Source organism: Myotis brandtii, unplaced genomic scaffold (genome assembly GCF_000412655.1).
Source record: "Myotis brandtii unplaced genomic scaffold, ASM41265v1 scaffold931, whole genome shotgun sequence".
In the NCBI taxonomy this organism is placed as follows: Eukaryota; Metazoa; Chordata; class Mammalia; order Chiroptera; family Vespertilionidae; genus Myotis; species Myotis brandtii.
In genome coordinates, this window is record NW_005371843.1 from 2,109,906 (window position 1) to 2,132,261 (window position 22,356).

The following is a 22,356-nucleotide window of genomic DNA, read 5'->3' on the forward strand; positions in this document are numbered from 1 at the left end:
CCAATAGGTCCTGTAGTCTCCTCTCACTCTTACATATCTCTACCTTTTCCATATTTGTTTTGGATTTCCATGTAATCTTTTCAGAGGATGTTATCATAGCAAGCCCTGGAGTCTCTGGCCACCTCTTGATCTCAGTGAATTCTCCTGTTGCTCGCTGTTGACAATTATTTATATCATGGTTTCCTATATTTGTGGATAACTGAGATCTGGCTGGTCTATTGGTCTTCCTATAGCCGCTGTTTTCTATCTCATCTTAATTTCTCTCTTGACTATAATTCACCTTCCAACTGTCAGAGTCAACTAGGTAAAACATAAGTTTAATGATATCATTTATTTCCCTACCTAAAGCCCTTCTGTGGGTTTCTGGATTTTCCATTATTTACCCATTCATTCATTCACTGATTCATTCATTCTTTAGTTAATCTTTATTGATCCTTTCTTCATTCCCCCAAATCTCTTTATCATAACATCCATGATCCAGATTGTGTTCTGCGTCTCCTCCTGGTTTCCCCCTGTCACCTAGAACTCCTAGTCCTAAAGGTGAGATGTTGCTGCCTCCTGTTCTCTCTGCCTGGCACCTTTCCCCCCGCTCTGCCCCCCAGTTTTGCCTGGTAAATATCACTCTCCTGCCTCCTCTATGACACTTTCATTATTTTTGTCAAGTGTTAGTCATTATCTATCTCAAAGGCCTAACAGTCTGACAAAAGGAAAAAGATTCGTGCACGTTGATTGAATAAAAGAAGAAATGAATGAAGAAAAGAAAGAGTTAGTAGAGATGGACAGCATGGCAGTAGGTATCATGGCTCCCCATTAGCCACTAAAGCTAAGTAAAGAGTTAGTAGAGATGGACAGCATACAAGGAAGTCAGCACAAAAAGGAGAAGAAAAAATGAGACATATAAGGGAGCTGGCACCTTGGCAGATAAGAAGGAATGTGTCAGAGAATATAGGTGAAGGAGTTGGGACAGATATCAAAGAAAGGACGATCTCTGTGTGGGCTGAATGGGGAGAGGCAGCCATGGTGAGAGATTTGCACTTATGGGACAAGTGTCAAAGCAGAAATGGGGAACAAGCGAATGGGATGCGTGTTGGATGCTGGATCGCTCTCTGAGGCTGACCACATCTGGTCCATCATATCTGCTTCTCCAACAAAGCACGAGTGTGAGATTTCGTGAGCATCGCCCCAGTGGGCTCCCCTTTGGGTTTTCTAGTCCCGGGCTTCTCTACAGTTTCTTTTACTAGTGTATACACAGAACTGATAGTTTTGAGGTGTCCATGGTCTCACCTTGTCAGCATCTCTTAAACCCATTTTTATTTGCTGGCGGTAGGTATCATGGCTCCCCATTAGCCACTAAAGCTAAGTTGTTCTTCATGTGGGTCTATGTTAGAGCAATACATGAAATGATACTTGTTGCCATGTCCACAAATGCCCTCTGTAGCTCATTTGGGGATACGATGGGTTAAAAATTCGTTTAATCCTTGGTTGTGTTTATTCCAGTTTTCCGGACAGGAATCAGAAACCTGGCTATCGATGATGAAACCACTTCTAGCCTGCGGGTAACATGGGACATTTCAGACAGCAGCGTGCAGCAGTTCAGGGTGACCTACCTGACTGCTCAAGGGGACCCTGCGGAAGAAGTGGTAGGAACGGTCTGTATAAACACAGCGGACTAGAATCTGAGGTTTCTTGACTAACAGAGCTAACAAGGCTATCTCCAGAGATGGATGCAAGCGCTCTCTATGCTACTTTCTCCTGACTCTACCATCTCCAGAAACTAATGTTTTCATTTAATCCAAACTTAAATACTGATTTCTTGAGGACCTGTTCATCTCCAAAACTTGCTCCACGTACAACCTGCTTCAAATTGATAAAGGCTCTGAGCCTTGTTTCTCATGTTGCTTCTCCTGCCTTGACTACTTCTTAGAGCACCAAAGCAAAGTTGGTTCATAAATAGTCCATTAGACACTTGTCTCTGTATATGTACATATTTAACATATAAACTTTACACATATTTTTTTTTGATGTTGGGAGTCTTATACGTGAAAGGTCTTCTTTATGTAGTTGAAGAATACCTAATAAAATGCCATCCATTAACAAATAGTTATATTTCTCATTGATATCAACCCATTTTTGAGCAGATTTATAGTCATTTTTAATTTATTCTTAATCATGAGCATCTCCCTTAGGGGATTTAGATTTTTATGTGTTACATTTTCTTTAAGTTGTGAAATCGATATTTGTTTGTTTGTTTTCTATTGGAAACCTGGGTACATTCTTCATTATGGCTTTCCAATATTTTCTTAATTTATACTGCATCATTCCTTTTAGTCTAGAACCTGAAAATTGTTTCCTAGGTATACGTCTTATCAGACCAGAGAACTCTAGTTTGCATCCAAAAGAGTTTTCCTTTTTTTTTTTTTTTTCAATCATGGAACATGCTTTATTTAGCCTCATTACTTGCATTTCTTGTCAGTGCATTGTGTTTGAGCCATTCTAGGAAAGAAGTCTCCAAATTCATGATTGCTCAAGAATAACATCATTATCCTTTCTCACTCTTCCTTCCTTATAGAGCCTTTGATGAAAAATTATTTTTATTCATGTGCTTTTCTAAAAAAATTTTCTGAGCCCAAAATTCTATTAGGAAAGTACTGTACTTTATTTCAGGCTGGCAAAGGAATCATTACAGAAGACAACGATAACCCTAGAATAGCCACATCTACTGTGAATAGTCAGAAGGTCCAGGAAACTGGTCTGGGAGTACTTTTGGAAAGTTAATGAACACTTAAACAAAACAGGTTAAATCATACATTAACTCAGGCCATAAATTTCAAATGATCCACGATTGGTAATTTAAAAAAAACACCTGTGCTTAGAAATGGTAACTAAAGATATAATTTGGATGTTTTCTTTCCCCCTGTTATTGTCATTGTGTTTTAATTTAGTTACTAAAAACGAGACCCATAAAAAATTCCCAGAATGAGAGTATTTTTTTGTTTTGTTTTTGTTTCTACTCTTTCCAAGAAACACATCAAGCTTCTTGTTCAATCATTCTTGCTAATTTGGGAAGAGTAACAATTTAATCTCAGGCATGCACTTATAAGCTATGCAAGGTAAAATAATGATAATATTTTCTTTGGATTGTCCCAAGATAATTTTCCCTTTGTTAGTTTCTTTCATTCCACACTGTTTATTTAGAAAAACTTCGACAACCTAAATGAAGGGGAAAAAATAGATCAGAAATCTTAAAGCTCATGTGCCCCAGTTAAACAAACCCTTAATAACAATGAAAAATATTGATAAATTTGGTAGTGATTCTTTACTTCGCAGAAGTGTTTTCAGTAAACTAGTACAGAAGAAAGTATTCTAGAATTCTTTGAATATCAAGCGCCTTAGTGAATTCTAATTAAATTGGATTCTGCACTCTTACTTTACAGGCATATTGTCAGGGCCCTAACTGAGGATTAATTGGGGATTTATATCTCAGTGTTTTATGAATTGTTACTGCTATGCAAATGTAATGTATTGTTATTGGAGACAGAAAGTGGTACATCTAAATACAAATTATAAAACCAACGTGGGACAGACAGTTGCAATTTTCTATCAAAACCCAAGGGCACCAAAGAAATATCTTAAAATAATGACACATGGCAGGGAATGGCAGATGGCTAAAATATGTTACAAAGGTGATAAAGGAAATGTGTGTGGATTGAGAAATGCCTCTTACCATCTTTCTAAATTTTCCCTAACTATAAAAGCTGATTACATTTACTTCAGGAGATGACAAGATAGACTATTGATGTTGGAGGACAGTGTACGTATATAAGATTATAAAGTCAAGCTTTAGTATATACAGGATGTCCCCAAAAATGTATACACACTATATATAAGATTATAAACCAAAGTCAAGCTTTAGTATATATAGGATGTCCCTAAAAATGTATACACACTTTGAATAATTATTCATTCCAATGGGTTAACTGAAGAGAAAGAAACATCAATTGAGCTATCAGCTGTTAAGTGTGTATACATTTTTGGGGGACACCCTGTATATATAAACAAAGGGAATTAAATTTACTTTGCCAGTTGAGGTGACGTATTTATACATTTCCTAAGCATAATCAAATCTACCAAATTTTTCCAATAAAAAGCTTTTGAACTCTTAGAAAGTAAAGCTACCTGTCAAATGTTTCATAAGGATTGACTTTCACCTCTGCTTTGAGATCTGGAAAAGTGGCAATGACATGGCCCTGAGTTTTGTTGTGACAGTAGAGAGGTCTCACACTTCTTCTTTTTTTTTTTTTTTATTGATTTCAGAGAGGAAGGACATAATCAAATCTACCAAATTTTTTCAATAAAATGCTTTTGAACCTTAGAAAGTAAAGCTACCTGTCAAAAGTTTCATAAGGATTGACTTTCACCTCTGCTCTGAGATCTGGAAAAGTGGCAATGCCATGGCCCTGAGTTTTGTTGTGACAGTAGAGAAGTCTCACACTTCTTCTTCTTTTTTTTTTTTTAAATTGATTTCAAAGAGGAAGGGAGAGGGAGAGAGAGATAGAAACATCAATGATGAGAATCACTGATTGGCTGCCTCTTGCACGAACCCTATTGGGGATTGAGCCTGCAACCTATGCATATGCCTTGACTGGAAATTGAGCTGTGACCTCCTGGTTCATAGGTCGACACTCAACCACTGAGCACACTGGCCAGGCTCACACTTCTTTATTTGTGAAAGGTTAATCAGGATTCCAGACTTTTCTGGGTGTCAAAATCCATAACTATGACCTGAATTCTGACTTGTAAGAAATATTCTAGAGCAGGGAGACTCAGAGTGTAGCTCAGTCTCCTACAAGATAAATTCAGAGATGAAGGTGAAGCTTTAGAAACATGTATAGCAATTTGATATCGCTGAAACATCCAAGAACATGGCAGTTTATCCAGCAATTTTGTTTTATTGTATTTCATAAAAATCTTGGTTTTCAATGGTTTGGAATTAAAACAACAGCACCAACACCACCTAATCCATCACCACGGATAGCGTGAGAATCACTGTCCAGAAAGAGAGTGTTATAAGACGGGAGCACAGTGAGATGTAGGGAATCCTCTTTCTACTGTGGAACAGCTTCCTGGAAGGAATCAGGCTGCTTTGAAGCACTTTGGGTGATGATGGAGCCAGATGTGAAGTTGCATTTGTGACAAAAATTAAAAACATGAAGTTTGCTGGTTAGACTTGCATCCCATTCAACCGTGAGCATCTTTTATAGAATTGTTTTATAAACAAAACCAGCATCTGCTGTGATCTCCAGCATCTGTTTTTGGTAGGAGCCCATCTTTACCTTGCTTTGTGCAAACAAGCAGAGGCCAAGCAGAAGGAACTTTGCATACCCCAGAGGAGCAGAGGAGACTGACATGAATATTAGGGTTAAAAGGTTCCAGCAGCACAGAGTAGAGGGTGGTGGTTAAAGGCTCAGACCACATGTCCAGGATTTCCACCTGCTCCTTTACTCAATATCTGTGTGGGCCTCAGTTTCCCCATCTGTAAAATGAGTGTAATGACCTGGAAGGGTTGTGCTGAAGATGAAGTGAATTACTATATTAGACTACTTAGAGTAGCACCTGGCACATAATAATTGAAGAGAAAATGATGGCTGTGATTATAAACCACAGCAACTACTCGCTGGCAAGCTAGCTGCATCCTCCGAAATGGCCCCACTGCTTTTCAGTATTACACAGTGGAAACGTGATTAGTTCCAAGGATGTGTGTTTGTCAGTTTGAGAGACGACCTTATTTAAGGACCACCAACATGGGCGGTTTGCTAAACAAACCTCTTGGCATGAAAGCCCAGGCTCTGTGGTCCAGGGGAGTTCTATTTAAAAGAAACAGCCTAAAGGAAGCTACATTGATGGAGTAATAATACAAGTCAGGGCAACCACAATTCTTCCTTTACATTATCTTAATGCCAGAGTTATCTACCTCCTTCTAAAATAAAGCAAAGCTCCTGTTAGAAACCCTCCCTCCCAGGGCCACCTCATACAACCCTGTATATTTCAATGTTCCTTTCCTATGGGGAGCGAAATCACATTCATCCACTATAAAATCGTCTAATTCAGATTTCCTTTTTTCATATATATGTAAACCATTGTTTTTAGAGCTGAGCAATATCTTAGCAACAGCTGCTCCTGGGTTCAACTGGAGGCTTTCTTAGGGCTTATTCCATGATTTATAGGTTCCTTCTCGCATCCAGAAGTAGACAGCGCAGCCCTTTGCCTACTGGCATCTACATCGAAAAGCATCTCCAGCTGTCCAGGTCTTGTGACTGCCTTAAACGCGTTTGGGTCAGTTCTTATATTCCAGCATTTTTCCAGCCGTGATTAAGTTCCTTAAATGGCCCAAGATGTGTCAGCATCTCACTGCTGGAGTGCAAGCAGAAACGTTTGTGGTTTTTGCATTGAGAACACGTGGCTTTTCTGGTCCACGTCTCTTCTAGGGATGCCAGAATCTGTACTGCTAAGCCCCATGGTACGGTGCAGCAATGCTGGTGTGGTGTCGACCCCACGGCTGCATTTCATTTTTTACAGCCTTTGAGACAGAGTGTTGATGATTTCAGAATGAGGAAAACATCTCCTTTTAGCACATTTTTTTTTTTGGGGGGTTACTGGTCAATATGTTTTGATCTGAAAAACTTGGATAAAATGTGTGGTTCTGTTGTTCTTGGCTAGCACCCATTCTTTTCCCAAATGCTGAGATTAGATTATCTCTGAACGAGTAGAGAATAGAAGGCTGAATTTCGGGAGGATACTTAAGTAGAATTAGACAGGACCGAATGAACCCTCCAAAGCTATGATGGCCTGTTTTCCAAATAGATGATGATTGTCTCTTCCGGACACTTTACAAATGCTGAAAATATGTTGAAAGGAGACCATTCCTCAGGGCCGAAGAGCTTCACATTTAAACTGTCTGCATCAGAGGTTATAAACTAGGGGTTACTGTAAGGGGAATTTCAGAGAGAAATGCTTTTGCATGAATGCTTTTTTTCTCATCACTCTCTAAACACATCTCACTTCTGATCATTTGGAAGTGCCTATAGTCCTGCTCCATTAGGCCAGTGGGAGCAGAGGTCTTACACAGCCCTTTGCTTTTCGGCACAGGTCATGGTGCCTGGAAGCCAGAACAACCTCCTTCTGAAGCCTCTGCTTCCTGATACCGAATACAAGGTCACGGTGACTCCCATCTACGATGACGGAGAAGGCGTCAGCGTCTCTGCCCCTGGAAAAACCTGTGAGTGAAGCTTTCTCCCTGTGGATACTAGCTGACTAATTCATCAAAAATGCTCCTCCCGGTAATTTACCCCAAATAACAGAGGACCCGTACTGTGGTGAAAAGAGCAAAAGAAATTTGGAGACAGACAATCTGGGTTTGAATTCTGTCTTCACACATTCAAGCTGTGTGACTTTGGGCAAGTTGCTTAACTGCTCTGGGCTTCAGTTTTCTTGTCTGTAAAAGCTAAGACTTAAAAACAACTACATCTTACTCCTTCAGCATCCAATTCATCACAAGCTCTATTGATTCTCCAAAATGCTTTCTGCATGCCTGTCCACTTTATCTTCCTCTAACTGCTCCCCCCTAATCCAAGCCATAGTCTCTCTCACTAAAACGAATGCCCCAGGCCCTATGGAATCTTTCTGCTTCTGTATTTGGATCCTTTGTTCTCCTCACAACAGCCTGAGGGGCTTTTCAAAATGTAAATCACCTCCTAATGGTTTTCCATTGTACTCCGAATAAAATCCCACATTCTTCCCAAGGTCCTACAAGGCCATTTATGACCTGCATGGATCTCTTTAATCTCACCTCCTAACAGTTGCCACAGCCATACCTCCTTTTCTGCTCTTCATTGGACATTTGAAGCTTGTTCCTGCCATAGGACCTATGCACTCACTAGTCCTTCCATGTGGAATATCCTTTCCCAGATGTTTGCATTTCTTGGCTTTTTCTTGTCATTTTGGCATCATCTGCATGTCATCTCCTCAGACTTATCTGACCCTCCATTTGAAGTAGCTCCCATTGTCTAGGATATCATCCTGCTTTATTTGCTTTTGTTTTGCTCATATCATGGCACTGCATGATCTGCTGGCTGATATTTTCTTGTTTACGTCACTATTTGTTCACTGTCTGTCTCCCATCCCTGGAAGGTAGCATCATGAGAGCCCAGCACCTCATCTGTGCATCTCTGCATGCCAGACTCCCACAGCGCAGAGGAGTCCTCACAAAGTACTTGTTTTAGGTGAACTGGCCGTGATGATCAAGTGAGGAGCATGCATGAAAACCCTTGGTCAAAGCCCTAAAGTCTTAGTTGTCTTCATGACTGTGTGCTTGTCTGCGCTTGCATGAAGACTGCCCCAGAACCTAGTGGCTTCAAATAGCAATCATTTTGTTATATTGTATGATTTTGTGGGTTACGAAATTAGGCAAGGCTTGCTGGGAAATCCTTCCATTTCACATAGTATTGATTATGGCCACCTGGTAGCCGAGTTGGTGTGGAGTGTTTGAGACAAGTTCACCCACATGCCTGGCATCTCGATGAGGGTGCCGGGAAGTCTGGACTTAGCAGAGTCCCCTTGTCTCCATATAGTCTGAGAGCCTTTCCATGTGGTCTTTCCAGCACGGTAGTCATGGTTCATAGATGGTGACTAAGGACTATAAGAGCAAGGGTTCCAAGAGGCAGAAAGTTAAGGTCTATGCCTAACACTAGTACAGCATCACTTCTGCTGTAGTCTACAAGTCAAGGTGGTCATAGAACCCATAGATTCAAAGAGAGGGTCATAGCCTCCACCACTCAATAGGAGCAAAGTTAAAAAAAAAGTGTCCATCTTTAATCTACCACAATTACCCGATGGTTAAATATGATTTGCTGCAGAACGATGGCCAGAGCTGAATCCTGTACTCTAGGCATCTGAGTAGGAATTTTCCAAGTAAGTGTGCAAGTCACTAAAATTCTGTAACTGCAGCCCCAAGTCCTGACTGATCAGCTGAGCTGATGGGTATTATCTTCTTATTTGACAGTGGTGGCATCTCTCCCTCCTCCCCAGGACCATGCTTAGAGTTCTTCCACCCAGACCTCCACCAAGCCTGCACACTTTGCTAAAGATCACTCAGGGTATTGTGAATTCTAAGAGTTGCTACAGTTATCTCCTCAGGGATCATGTGGACAGAGAGAAGGCAGGGAAGAGCCGAGCAGTGGGAAAGCTCCAAGCTTTTCTTCCACTCCACCCCCACATGGGCATCTTGATTTGATCATGACTTTGATCAACACATTGAAATTTCTAGCATATTTTGCTGCTATATAAATACTTGGAAACCACAGGCTTAAACAGCAATTAGGGAAGACAATCAAATAGTATTCACCTAACCTACTATGTGTTTTAAAGACATCATCCTTATCTGTCTGAAATCCAGGTTGTTAAAAAATGCATGTAAGGGTGGTTTAAAATAAGATTAGTAAATTCTGCTGTTCTGAGTTGATTTTGAACTGTGTTAGTTAACACTCTAATATTTCATAAATTTACTGTAAACCCCTTCACTGTGGGGAGACTGAAAGGGGAGGAAGAAGGTGGGAAGACAAAGGGTCTCCCTCTAACTGCCAATGACCTGGGCTCAAAGATCTAGGTTTAACTTTCATATGTTAAAAATTAGCATAATTTGTAAAAGGGTTTCATGTTAAATACACATGTATACTCACACAAATAAAAACTGTTTAAAGATTATTATTATAGAAATATAACTTAAATCTCATTGAAGAACTACCATCACATGTAACAATAGCTACATAGTAAAATTATTTCAAAGTGTTAGTGGATGGCCCACTTATTTTAAGCAGTGGTCAACACAATTAAATTACAGCAACAACAAAATGATAAGGATATTATCCATCAGTATGCACAATAGTTTATAAAGGACCTCCATATAAATGGCTTTAATGTTTTGATTAAAAAGTTGATAAATTATAACAAAATTTTAAACAATATAGACAATCTATCTATATAAAAGGCTAATATGCTAAGCATCCTTCCCACCTTCCAACTGGTCGCTATGATGCTCACTGACCACCAGGGGGTAGATGCTCAATGCAAGAGCTGCCATGATGCGTACAGAGAAACAGCACCCAAAAAGCAACACTTGGCTTCCCCCAAGTGGGACACAGGCACTGCCACCACCCCAGAGCAACAGCCCACCAAATCTCAGTCAACACTGCCAAGATCCCATGGTCAGCCCCAAAACAGTTGCTGTGGGCACTGTCGTCAACTAGCAACGGCCTGCTTCCACTCCCTAGTGACTAGTCTCCTTGCAGTTTCTTCAGTCCAGGAACATCCAGGTGGAAACATTTTACATTGCAATCAAATGTTTGTGAAGCATTTTCCCGTGCCTCATCTCATTTGATCCTCACAGAAATCCTGGAGTAGGTAGATAGGAGACTCAGTGGAATCCTATTTTCTTTTCATTAGCCAGAAAACAGGGATTTAGAAAGCTTAGAAACTTGGCCTGACTGAAAGAAGTAAGAAATGGTGGACCTTGAGAATGACTTCAGGTTTTCTCACTGTACAGAATATAGTCAAACACTGCTGCAGTTAAATATTTTACCCTTTGTTCTCCCTGCATGATCTACAATAATAATCTGCTTTGTGTTGATATTTACTGCTGTGTTGCTGACAATTACCTGAAAGAGATGTTGGGGTGCTTCACTGGGCTGGAAAAAGTTTAGCTAAATCAGAAAGCAGGTCTAATTAAACAAGTATCGCGCATGCATGATACATATAAAGCTCTTGCTGGTGCGAATCGCACGCATGTGTTTCCAACTGTCATTGTCGATCATGAATTTGGTTGGCACTTCTATTATAAAGAAAAGGTGAATAGCGATATTAAAATATTTCTTCTAATTAATTTCCTTTCAATGTGCACGAATTCATGCACCAGGCCACTAGTAAGAAGATAAAAGCAAAAAAAAAAAAATCATCAGAATCTTACCTCCAAGAATTACCATCATTACTGTTGTGTGCTCACCCTTGATATTGCTCAACAAACATACTTGGATAGTGGAACAGAGTGGCATGTATATAGAAATTTTAATAAACACTATTCAGTTCAATTTTACTTAAAATTCACTGAAGAAGAAACCAAAGTGACATTGAATGAACTGCTGATCTTCAGATAAAAGCATTTCATCACAAGCACAATTAGTTCCTATATATTTAATATTCAAAACAGATGTGGACTCTCAAAGGTTTCTCACCATGTGTTTTAGTGTATTTTCACCTGTAAATATTTTTAACACTGTGGGAAGATATTTCAGATTTTGTTAACAATGCTATAGATTGTAAAGATGGAAACCACATGAAATCCTGATTTTCCTTTTCTTTCCTGCTCAGTGCCACCATCTGGTCCCCAAAACTTACAGGTCTCAGAAGAATGGTACAACAGGTTGCGTATTACATGGGATCCCCCATCTTCCCCCGTAAAGGGCTATAGGATTGTCTACAAACCTGTTAGTGGTAAGTATACTTTAAAAACATATATTGTTAGCATGATTAGGCAGCTGACATGTCTTTTAAGATTAGTTATTTTTGTTTTGACAAAATATTTCTATCTATCTTTGGCTTTATCTTTGGCTTTAAGAAGTGGGAAGAGTCTTGCCCAGCCGGTGTAGCTCAACAGTTGAGCATTGACCCAGGAACCAAGAGGCCACCTGTTCAATTCCTGGTCAGGGCACATGCCTGGGTTGCGGGCTTGATCTCCGGGGGGGGTGGGGAGGGGGGAGGAGTGGGCATGCAGGAGGTAGCCGATCGATGATGTTTCTGTCTCATCAATATTTCTATTTCTCTATCCCCCCTCTGTAAAAGTCAATAAAAACATATTTTTTATTAAAAAAATGGGAAGAGTCTCTTACCTTTCTTGAAAATAAAAAGGCATTTCTAGGATGGTTAGTGTTAGGGTAGAGATCATCAGAATGATGAAGCTGTGACCTTACCTAAGAAATGACTGGGTGTCTGGGAAGGGGCCATTGAGGATAACTTCTTCAATCGGGCAAGTGTCCCAGAGCCTGTGGCCACACGGTAGCTCCACTGTGAAGGCCTCACAATATGGCAGATGGAGGAGTGTGAGGTGGGCCAGCTTCTTTGAGTAAGCACTAAGGAAAGAGCTATATTTAAGAAAAGGACCAGATCCCGGGAAAGCCCAAGAATGGCCATCAGGTGTACCTCTCTTAGAGCTGAATGGGCCTGGATTCAAACCCCAGTGCTGCTGTGTAATCCTGGGCAACTGGGAAACCATGACTAAGTACAGTTCACTTCAGGCGTGTTTTCATATTCTGTTGTAACCGAAATACGCTCTTTCTCCTTTCAGTTGCCGGCCCAACCCTGGAAACGTTCGTGGGACCGAACATTAACACCATTCTCATCACAAACCTCCTCAGTGGAATGGACTACAACGTGAAGATATTTGCCTCCCAGGCCTCTGGCTTCAGCGATGCCCTGACAGGCGTGGTGAAAACACGTAAGGCCCATGCCCTGTTGTCTCAGCCCGATGTGTGGTTTTGCCGCTCTGTTTTTACTGTAACTCAACTCCTCCTTCAACTTGGCGGCTGGTTTTTCTTTTCCTCAGTGTAGCCCTTTCTGGATGGTGTTTTGTGGAAAGAAAGGTGTGTTCCTAACTCGGGCTCTAGTTCAGAGTCCTGGCTGGCAGGCGGGCTGTCAGAGCCTGGCGTTCAACTGGACTTGATGGTGGTGGATAGGATTTCCTTCTGGAAAGTCTTTGTTGGCATTGTTCAAATTAGGTGAAATTTTCCAAGTAGTGTGTAGCATGATACAGCCAAGCCAGTTAAAGTTGGTCCAGGGGGGAAATTGCCTTTTCTCAAAACTTTCATTACTCCCTACCTACCTTACACACACACACACACACACACACACACACCATGCCTAAAAGATGTATGCACCAGTCTAAGGACTTCCTTCTCTACCTTTTGAGGGTTTTCATGCTGTCCCACCATCTGGGACTTCTCATTGGCATATGCAACCCCCAGACACTCGTGGCATAATGCAGTGTTTCCAAACTCCAGCGTGTTTGTTCCATATTGTCGATGTTTGGTGTACTTCCCCACCATCTGTTTAATATATTTAAGTCGACGTACAGTGTTTTGTTTTTACTTAAATACTTTCCAAAACCCACATAATTACTCTAAACAGAAGACCAGTATTTTTAATACACATTAAAGATAATACAAAAAAGTTCAACATAAAAATGGTTTGGCTACAGGTTAATGAAATTCATCCTGAGTGCATGGCCCCACCCTTGAGAGTGACAGTCATGGTGTGATCAAAAGTCTGAGCCTTAAATCTGCTACTTGTTAGCTATGGCCTTGAGCAAATTACTTAGCTTCTCCGAGCCCAAGTTTTCTCCACGCTATAATGAAGATCATAATAACCATGTACAGGCTGATTATGAAGATTAAACAGATAACATATTAAAAGTGTCTACCATATGGCAAGTGCTCAGTTAACAACTACCATTACTATTGTAGTGATTGTGCTTTATGCCCTTGGCTCCTAGCTCATGCTCATCTCTAATCAATTAAACGGATACATGGAATTGTGCAAGAATGGGGTATATATTTTAACAGATATCAAGACACCTATATTTGGCCACCGAGAGGCAACTCTTTTATGGAGTATCTTCAAATCTTATGGGCTAGATACAGAGTCAATTTAATCTCAAAGGAAATAGTCTCTGTCTTGAAGAGATTTGGCAAGACTTTGGACTGTGGTCCTGATCTTGTACTTGGCTGTTCAAGTTCTATTCTTCTGGGCACTGCCTTAACCTCCAAGGCATTTCCGGTTGTGCTGTTATAGCAACCCTACAGTCCTTCCTCAGAAATGCCTTAAAGGCCCCTGTGCATTTTCCCCCCATAACTCTCCTCCTCCCAGTTCCCGCCCCCCCCTCCACCCTCACTCCCCACCCACTGTCTCTAGGATTCTTTCATCCATCTCTCTTCTCCTTAATCTGTTTTGTTTCCGTCTATCCACCACCCTTTGTCTGCTTTCCTCTTCCTTCTGTTCCATCCATCTTCTCTCCTTTAATAAATATGTTGGGTATTCCAAATAGATGTAAAAAGACAGAGAGTATTAAATTGTTTTCTATCATCAAAGTAAAAGTGAGAGCAGCTTATTATGTGTTTTCTCCCCTTTCTCCCAAGCAAAATAAAACTCCATACAATGGCAACTAAATTAATTTCAGTTGTTTTTTAAATTTAGTGTGGTTATATGAATCATTATTGATGTCCTTTTCCTTTTTTCATGGGGGTACAGAGGGCATTTTAATTGGCCTTAAAAAGAGATCTTTCTTCTCTGATCTAACACAAAGGAATGATGTACAGATGTAAGTTGTGATTAGACAAGATCATCTTTACCAATTTGAAAAATAATTTTGAGCTTTTTAAAAAATTTTATTAGGTAGCTAAGAGAGAGGAAGAAGTAAGAAAAAATGAGATGGATGAGCATCAGAGGTCATTAGAGAAAGCAAATATTATTAATTTTTTGCTTTTTCTTCTTGGATTAAATGATAAACATCATATGCTTACTCTTCTGCTGTCTTAGAAAAACAATAATTTTACTGCTTCCCAAAATAACTTTTTGGTGAATCATTTTTTAACATCATAGATTAATAGGAATCTGTGTTAAATCTTTTATTTTTAAATTTTCAAAAATTTTCTCATTCTTATTCAATCATGCTTTGAAGGCCAGTCCACATGAAACTTCTCTCCCTTGAGTAAGACTTCCATTTTGTCCACTTTGCTCTTCCCTTTTATTTAAGCCATCACTATCTTTCACTGGTTGATAAGTACATATTGTATTTAATTTTTATTATAAAGGTAATATGTATTAATTTTTGAACATTTAGAAAACAAATAAATAAAGAGGGAAGATTAAAAGTCACCCATAATTTCAGCATCCATTGCACCTAGTCCTTTTCCTCTGAATATTTCCTTTCTTGTTTACAAATATGACAGACTAAAAAATATATAATGTTTTACAACTGCTTTTTCATGTCATAAAACTTATTTTTTAGTGAAAAAATGTATTGTGAGTTGATGGGTTTCTTCCCACCTCTCACTAAGGAACTTTGAATTCATATTTTATCATGTTAAAGTTCATTGTGGACTTGGGGACATTTGTGGCATTGTCTGCAGTGTGCTATAGCTCTGTTTCTATTTCCTTACAGTGTTTTTGGGTGTGACCAATCTTCAAGCAGACCAGATTCAAATGACCAGCTTGTGTGCTCAGTGGCAGGTGCACCGTCATGCCACTGCCTACAGGATAGTTATAGAATCCGTCCAGGGTAAGTGCAATTCACCACATCTGTTTTTGTCAAGGACTGAGGACTTAGCTCTGTGCAAGTCCCTATGGACAACATGTACGTAACATTAGACCAGAGCCCTCTCATTGAGGAGGCAATATTGTGTTATGGATCATGCAGGATATGGAGTCAAAGTGGCTGGTTAAGCCAATTATTGAACCTCTCCAACCTCCACTTTCTCGTCTGTTAATGGTGGGACCATAGTGCTGATGTGCTGGCATCCTGTGAGGATTAAGCTGAGATAAGACTTGTAACAGTGCTTTGCACACATTAAGCACCTGAGAAATGTCAGCTCCTATTTGTAATAGGAACCCAATAGCCAGGAGTAACATACATTAAAATTAGTGCTATAATTGTGGTAGTTACTCATTGGGGATCTAGGTTTGACTTGAATATTTTTCTCAGTGATTTTTTTTTTTTTTACTTTTGGGGTAATTGGCGAGCAACAGACTCTCATTCAGGAGATGGTATACAATAGAATAAGAGCACCATGAGAAGAGATTCTACCCACCCCATCCAAAGCATTGTCTCAACAATTAGTGGCTGAATTAAAGCCACTAATCCCTTGGTTCCCTGTGTGTGATACTGTAGGAATTCCTTTAGCCCGACACGGACTAAACATAAGTGACTAACTTTAATTCAGAATGAACATTGAGTAAGGGAAAGTCAGGACCATCACAGGGATTCTGTGGTTGTATTTAATATGATTAATGGGATGCTTAAGCAGGAGTAGATAAAAGATATGCAACTCCTTGTGAAACAACGATAAAATCTTGAGTTATGTTTCATATATCTTTAAACAACTAGCTAATTCACAATTTAATAGGTAAGGGTTGATGTTTATTGGCATTTGTTAAGCTTTAAAAAATACTAAGTATAAAAATCACATTTCCAAGTTACCCCCTCATGCTTTTATCTTTTTATAACATTTAAGAACTTGACATGAAGGGACATATGCTCCTGTGGATTTATTTATTATCTTTCATAAAAATTATAATTATGTAGATTTACATAAAATATATGAAAACTGGCTTATCGGTGGAATTAGCGAATTCCATATGTATTTTTAACTAAATGCTTTTAGTGTAGCCTATTTGCAAAATAACATTGGGATTCTTATCAGAGGATATGATTGATGTGCCTGGTGACATTGATCTGGTAATGCATAAGCTCTTTCTGAAGCCAGGATCTTTACTAGCAAAAAAATAGGAGTCCACATTTCCTTCTTATCTTCAAGTTAAGTTAACTTGTACTCCTTCAGTATAATTTTCAGGCTGCCAGAAGCCTCTTTAACAGAGACTCAATAGTCTCAATTAAACAAGAATGAACAAAAGTATTTATTTTTCATCAACATTTATAGCTGAGAGATTTATGAGCCTAGTTAACCTACATCTCATTTATCCAGTTATCTAACTGAATATCATTAACCTACAGGACATCAACAGACTATAATCAATAACCTCAAAAAGGAGTGTTGGGTGTGGGGAGTGAATGTGGAGATAGCAGTGAGGATTATGTTTAAATATTTTAACTTATACAATTTAGGTCAAGGAATAGTCTTTCTATTTTGGAGTGGGGGACAAATTAGATTGAGTTTCTTTCTTTTTTATCTTTGACCTTCTTCACCCATTTCTCCCACCCTTCACCCATTGCGTCTGGCAACCACTAATCTGTTCTCTGTCTCTATGAGCTGGTTTTAGGTTGGGTTCTTTATCTCACAGAGAAATGTGATCATCATCCTGACCACTGCATTGAAGAACTTGTGGTCAGATGCCCATTCTTCCATGGGTTGATGACTCCTGGAGTCCCTGCTGTTTTAACTCTGTAATAGCACCCATTGGCTTACATATATTGCCTTTGCAGAAACTTTAGTGTTTGTACCTCAGAGGAAATAGTAGAGAGAAATGAGACCTAATTCCTCCATGTGATGGAAAAACACTTTCTCTCAGGCTGACCTATTTCTAAACACCTCTGGCAAATTCCTATTGTTTGACAGGTAACTTTTTCCAGGTTCTTTCTTAAAAAAAAATTATATATATTCCCTATGGTTTGGTCATGTACACTCATGTTTTGGGATGAAGTCAGTTGAGAGACCTCTGTTCTAACCATAATTGCTGGTTAACTTTCTTCTTTGGGCTTCAGTTTCTCTAAAATTACTTCTTTTGAGGTTTTTACCTGAAATACATACACATTTCCAAGGTTTTTGCAAGCAAAGGTAGCGAGGCTGTATCATTCAGGTTTGTTTGTCTGTTTGTAAATGGCAAAAGTGCAGTTAAGAGACGTAAGCAAAAGGATCGATTTCTTGGCTAATATACTGCAAAGTTCACTAGTATCTGGTTCATTCTCAACCAGATTCTGTGAGTTGGCCTCAGTCAGATCCAGAATGACATCCTCTCAGCTTCTAGCTTAACAGTCTTTGTTAAAAAAAAAAAAAAAAGAGCTACTCTTTCTCAATAACTAACAAAAGTCCAGGAACTGAGCCATATTGGCTCAGTTTGTGTCAGATGCCCCTAAATCCATCATTGAATTCAAGATCATGAAATAAATTGACGGGTCGGATCTAGTTGACTTCCACCCGCCCCCTTTTTTTTTTTTTGGAGGGAGAGAGGGGTTGTTTTCCTGTCCTTCCCAAATCGTAAAGGCCAAGACTGGGGAAGAATGGATTAAAATAAAGAGGGATTAGATGAAAGACATGAGAAAATACAGATGTCCTCTACCCATGTAAATATTGTTACATTTTACATAGCCAAGACACACCCCAAAAAGAAGATTACCAGAAGGATAAGGTCCTTTCAGGAGAGCCTGAAATAAAATCTGCCTTTGAGTCAGTCCTTCACTTGCCAAATTAAATTGTAGGCTTTTGGTTAGTAGTAGGATAGACCAAAGACAGAGACGTTTGGTCTTGGGTAAATCAGAACCCCATGGGAGCCTCCTTTAGTTCTGTGGATGCTCTGGAGTTCTGTCTCTCTCCAGCTGTTTTGAGTTTGACTTTACATCTGAGGTTCAGCATAACATTTCCCTTCAAGTTCATGTATTTACACATGGCATGGGCCCAAATACTATATTCCCTCCCTCACCTCCATAACTCAGTGAACTTCTTTTCTGTTAAAAAAAAAGTTTCAAAGGTTGCTCAATTTGTCTTCTATGTATAGGTGTTGAAATGTCAATTTTCCCTTTTTAACAAAGAGAGAGAATCGAAGCATACTGGAGAGCATATCTTAAGAAAGGGGGTGGGGTCATGAAATGCAACCTACTCTCAAGATTAAACTTTTTAAATAAATTTTATTTTATTGTTGACAGTATTATAGATGTCTCGCATTTTCTCCCTTTTAGCCCCGCTCCACCCCACTCTCACCCCACCCCAGGCCTTCTCCATGCTATTGTCTGTGTCCATGGGTTATGCCATAAATGTTTTTTGGGTAATCTCTGTCCCCCTGCCCTTTAACCCCCTCTCCTTCACTGAGATCTGTTTTTCTGTCTCATGCATTCATACCTCTGGACCTATTTTGTTCATCAGATTCCACTTATAAGTAAGATCATGTGTTATTTGTTTTCTCTAATTGGCTTAATTCGCTTAGCATGATAGTCTCCAGGTTCACCCAGACTGTCTCAAAGGGTAAGAGATCCTTCTTTTTTTACTGCTGCATAGTATTCCATTGTATAAATGTACCACAGCTTTTTTTATCCTCTCATCTATTGATGGGCACTTGGCTGTTTCCAGATGAAGATTAAACTTTTTGAAGCTGTAATGTTATGATGGGGGATCAGGGTATTTGAGACACCTGGGGAATGGGAGCATTTATATCATAAAGTTCCAGCAGAGTATCTGGATCCTACATATTCTTTGGTTGGGGATCTCAGTAACTACTCTTAGGACATTTTGGTGAGTCAAATTATGGCACCATTATCAGCATGACAACAACCCAGAGCATGCTTCATAAGAATGAATGCACAAAGACAATTTTTTCTCCCTGTTCCAAAAAATAAATGAACTCCCTGCTTTTGGCACATGGGGTTGAGGAAATTAGTCATCATTTGATCAGTTTAAATGTTTTCCTTTAGGGCAAAGCCATTAGACATGAATCACACATGCCAAAAGCAACATGGATACACCCCCATTCATGTAACCCCTCTTTGTTAGTATTGGGAATCAAACCATACTGTTTCCCATTAATTTTACAGTGACTGTTCCAGTTTTCCAAAGATTTGTAGATTTTTTTTTTTGAGCAGTAAAACCCATTTATATTCTTATTGTCAAGGGTCTGTAGAGTGCATGGGTATTCACAAGAAATAGAGGAGATGACAGAAGAGCACATTTCTAGAATTGATTCCAGGAGAGTCCCTGGAAACTCTTATGGCGATAGATGAATATGATTCATGCATAGGATTTAGGAAATGTTTGCATTACAGGTGGCTCACAGTAGCTTGCAAGAGGCTCCAAAGTTGTGGTTAAGGGTTAGAAAGAAGCAGCTTTAGTGGGGTGCTGAGCCAGACTGAACTTGGACACCAGTAAAGCAGAGCACAGGGTTACTAACATTTCCTTGCTATCAAACTCCTTTCATAGCAGTATATAACCTCACAAACACCTCAATAATGTTTTCATTTCATCATTTTGTAAAGTGCATGATAAAGAAATTATTGAAGTAGACCTTAACTCATTCTGAACAAATGTATTACTAAAGATTATATTACAAAGTCCACTTTGATACTCTTTAATATTTACAGTTATAAAAATAAGTTTTAAATTTCACTGAACAAAAGGCTTTAGTTTATATTTTTAAAAATCAGGATTTATCCATTGACAAATTTAAATAACACATGTTATGTTTGTTCTGACAAATGTATATTGTAATATATATGTTTTGTTCCTATATGTTAAAATATAGATTGAAATTTAACAGGTATTATACTTTCAAAGTAGGAAAAAAATAAGTATTTAACATTTTTGCATTTTGCACTTAAAAAAGCAACTGGACTGTTTTTATGTTTTCTCTCTTTTCTTTATATTTAATAAGCTGCAGATAACATTTTGAAGGAGTTTTTTTAACCACTAAATAATATGTGTGATGTAGTTAATGTCCTATGAGTAGTTACTGAGATCCCCAACCAGAGAACATGCAGGACCCAGGACACTCTGCTGGGACATTATGATGTAGATGCTTCCATTCCCCAGGTGTCTCAAATATATTTTTAACACTGGTTTTTGAATTTCTAGAAATAAAGCTATGTAAAGCTTTGGCTAGATGGATACAACTTAAGGATCAGATGAAAATCAATCTAGGGGGAAATTTGCATAATTGTTCTAGAGGGAAAATCACATAAATGGAAATTTGTGTGATACAATGATTCTTTAAAAAAACCCCAAAAAACAATTATATGATACTAGAGGTCCGGTGCACAAAATCCAGGCATGAGTAGGGTTCCTAGGGCCTGGCTGGTGATCAGGGCCGATCAGGTTCCCTCCCTCCCCGCCTCACGCCTCCCTGCCTCCTGCCTCCCTGCCTCCTGCCTCCCCACCTCCCTCACTCCCTCCCTCACTCCCTCAGCACCCTGCAGCCACTGCTGGTCACCCACCATGTTCTGCGCTACCCTCTGGTGGTCAGCGCATGTCATAGGAGCAATCAAACTCCCATTTTCCCGGTCAAACTCCCAAGGGGACACTTTGCATATTAGCCTTTTATATAAATAGATAATTCCTCAAACAAGTATAATTCATCCTAGAGTTATCTGATTAGGCCAGGCATATTAAGCATTTTAGAAGCAAATCACCTATGGTTGGCTGTTTTTTAAAATGTCATGTTCATGTGTTTTGTTTTTATTATAGATACACAAAAGCAAGAATCTACTGTGGGTGGAGGGACAAGCAGGCATTGCTTCTATGGACTTCAGCCCGATTCACAATATAAAATCAGTGTTTACACAAAGCTTCAGGAGACTGAGGGACCCAGTGTGAGCATAATGGAAAAAACACGTAAGTCTAGTGCCTTCTCTCCTGATCCCCATCTCCACGCATAGTTTTTAGGCATCCTGTTTGGGTTAAAAAAAAACACTTTATTCCATTTAGAAGAATATTAGCTATTTCTGCCCAGGGATATCTGTAATACAAGTTTTATTCCTCCTATCCAGGCTCAGAATTCACTGCATGTGGCCCATTGATGCATCTGTATGGTATTTCCCCATCCTCCGTACACTTCACAAGGAATTATAAGGCCATATGATGGCAAAGTGCTTGAAACAATGACTTATATTGTGATCTATATCCATAAGGAACACTTGTGGTATGTGGAGTGTGAAATGAAGTTTAAGGACCGGGTCCTGACATTAAAACAATGGCATATTACCACAGCCATGTGGGTGGGCATGGAGCCAACATGTTCCAATTGACTGACCCTAGAGTTATTGCCTACTTAAGAGGCTCTTGTACTTTTTCCAAGTTGGCTGCAGATCTGATGCACTGAAGGGAAAGGCAAAGTATAAAATTAAAACAAAGCACTTTTTACATGTTCTAAAGAGCAAGGAGAGTGTCAGCTTCTTGGAATGACTTTTAATCAAGGATTCCTGACCTAGAGGCCACAGGCATTAAAATGACTTGAACTGCAGTGAATTCTAGGGGACATTTGTGTGCTTAACTTGGAATCTTGAATTTAAACTCAAAATCCCTGAAGATCTGTGTTGGAAGAGGTGGTGGGCAGTGGGCTTTCCTTGGAAGCCCCTCTGTCATCTGTGTGACACTTTTTTTCTACTGGCAATAGATCAGTCTTTCAGTTGATCTGGGACACGTAGAAAGAAATCATCAATGTGTGGCTTTCAAACACCGAAAGACAATGTTTAATAAATGGAATCATCTATTTTTTTTCTAATACAAAGATTTTCATAACTGAAATATTCAACATTATATCACACATGTATTTGAGGTATATGTATATCAATACATAAAATTCACCGGTTTTAAATGTCCA

The 22,356-nt window shown here is 39.3% G+C and overlaps 1 protein-coding gene across 3 annotated transcripts in view; it reads left to right on the forward strand.

Annotated features, from left to right (window-relative positions):
* The window catches only part of COL14A1 (collagen, type XIV, alpha 1), a 175,395-nt gene that overhangs the window by 65,091 nt on the left and 87,948 nt on the right, over nucleotides 1-22,356 (forward strand). For 2 of the 3 annotated variants that reach the window (XM_014533053.1, XM_014533054.1), the window contains exons 19-24: nucleotides 1,498-1,649; nucleotides 7,147-7,276; nucleotides 11,419-11,541; nucleotides 12,392-12,541; nucleotides 15,263-15,379; nucleotides 21,222-21,368. In XM_014533053.1, coding sequence (XP_014388539.1) covers nucleotides 1,498-1,649; nucleotides 7,147-7,276; nucleotides 11,419-11,541; nucleotides 12,392-12,541; nucleotides 15,263-15,379; nucleotides 21,222-21,368 — 819 coding nt within the window. The remainder of the gene's footprint in view (nucleotides 1-1,497; nucleotides 1,650-7,146; nucleotides 7,277-11,418; nucleotides 11,542-12,391; nucleotides 12,542-15,262; nucleotides 15,380-21,221; nucleotides 21,369-22,356) is intronic. The other variant, XM_005885872.2, reaches the window with a different exon arrangement.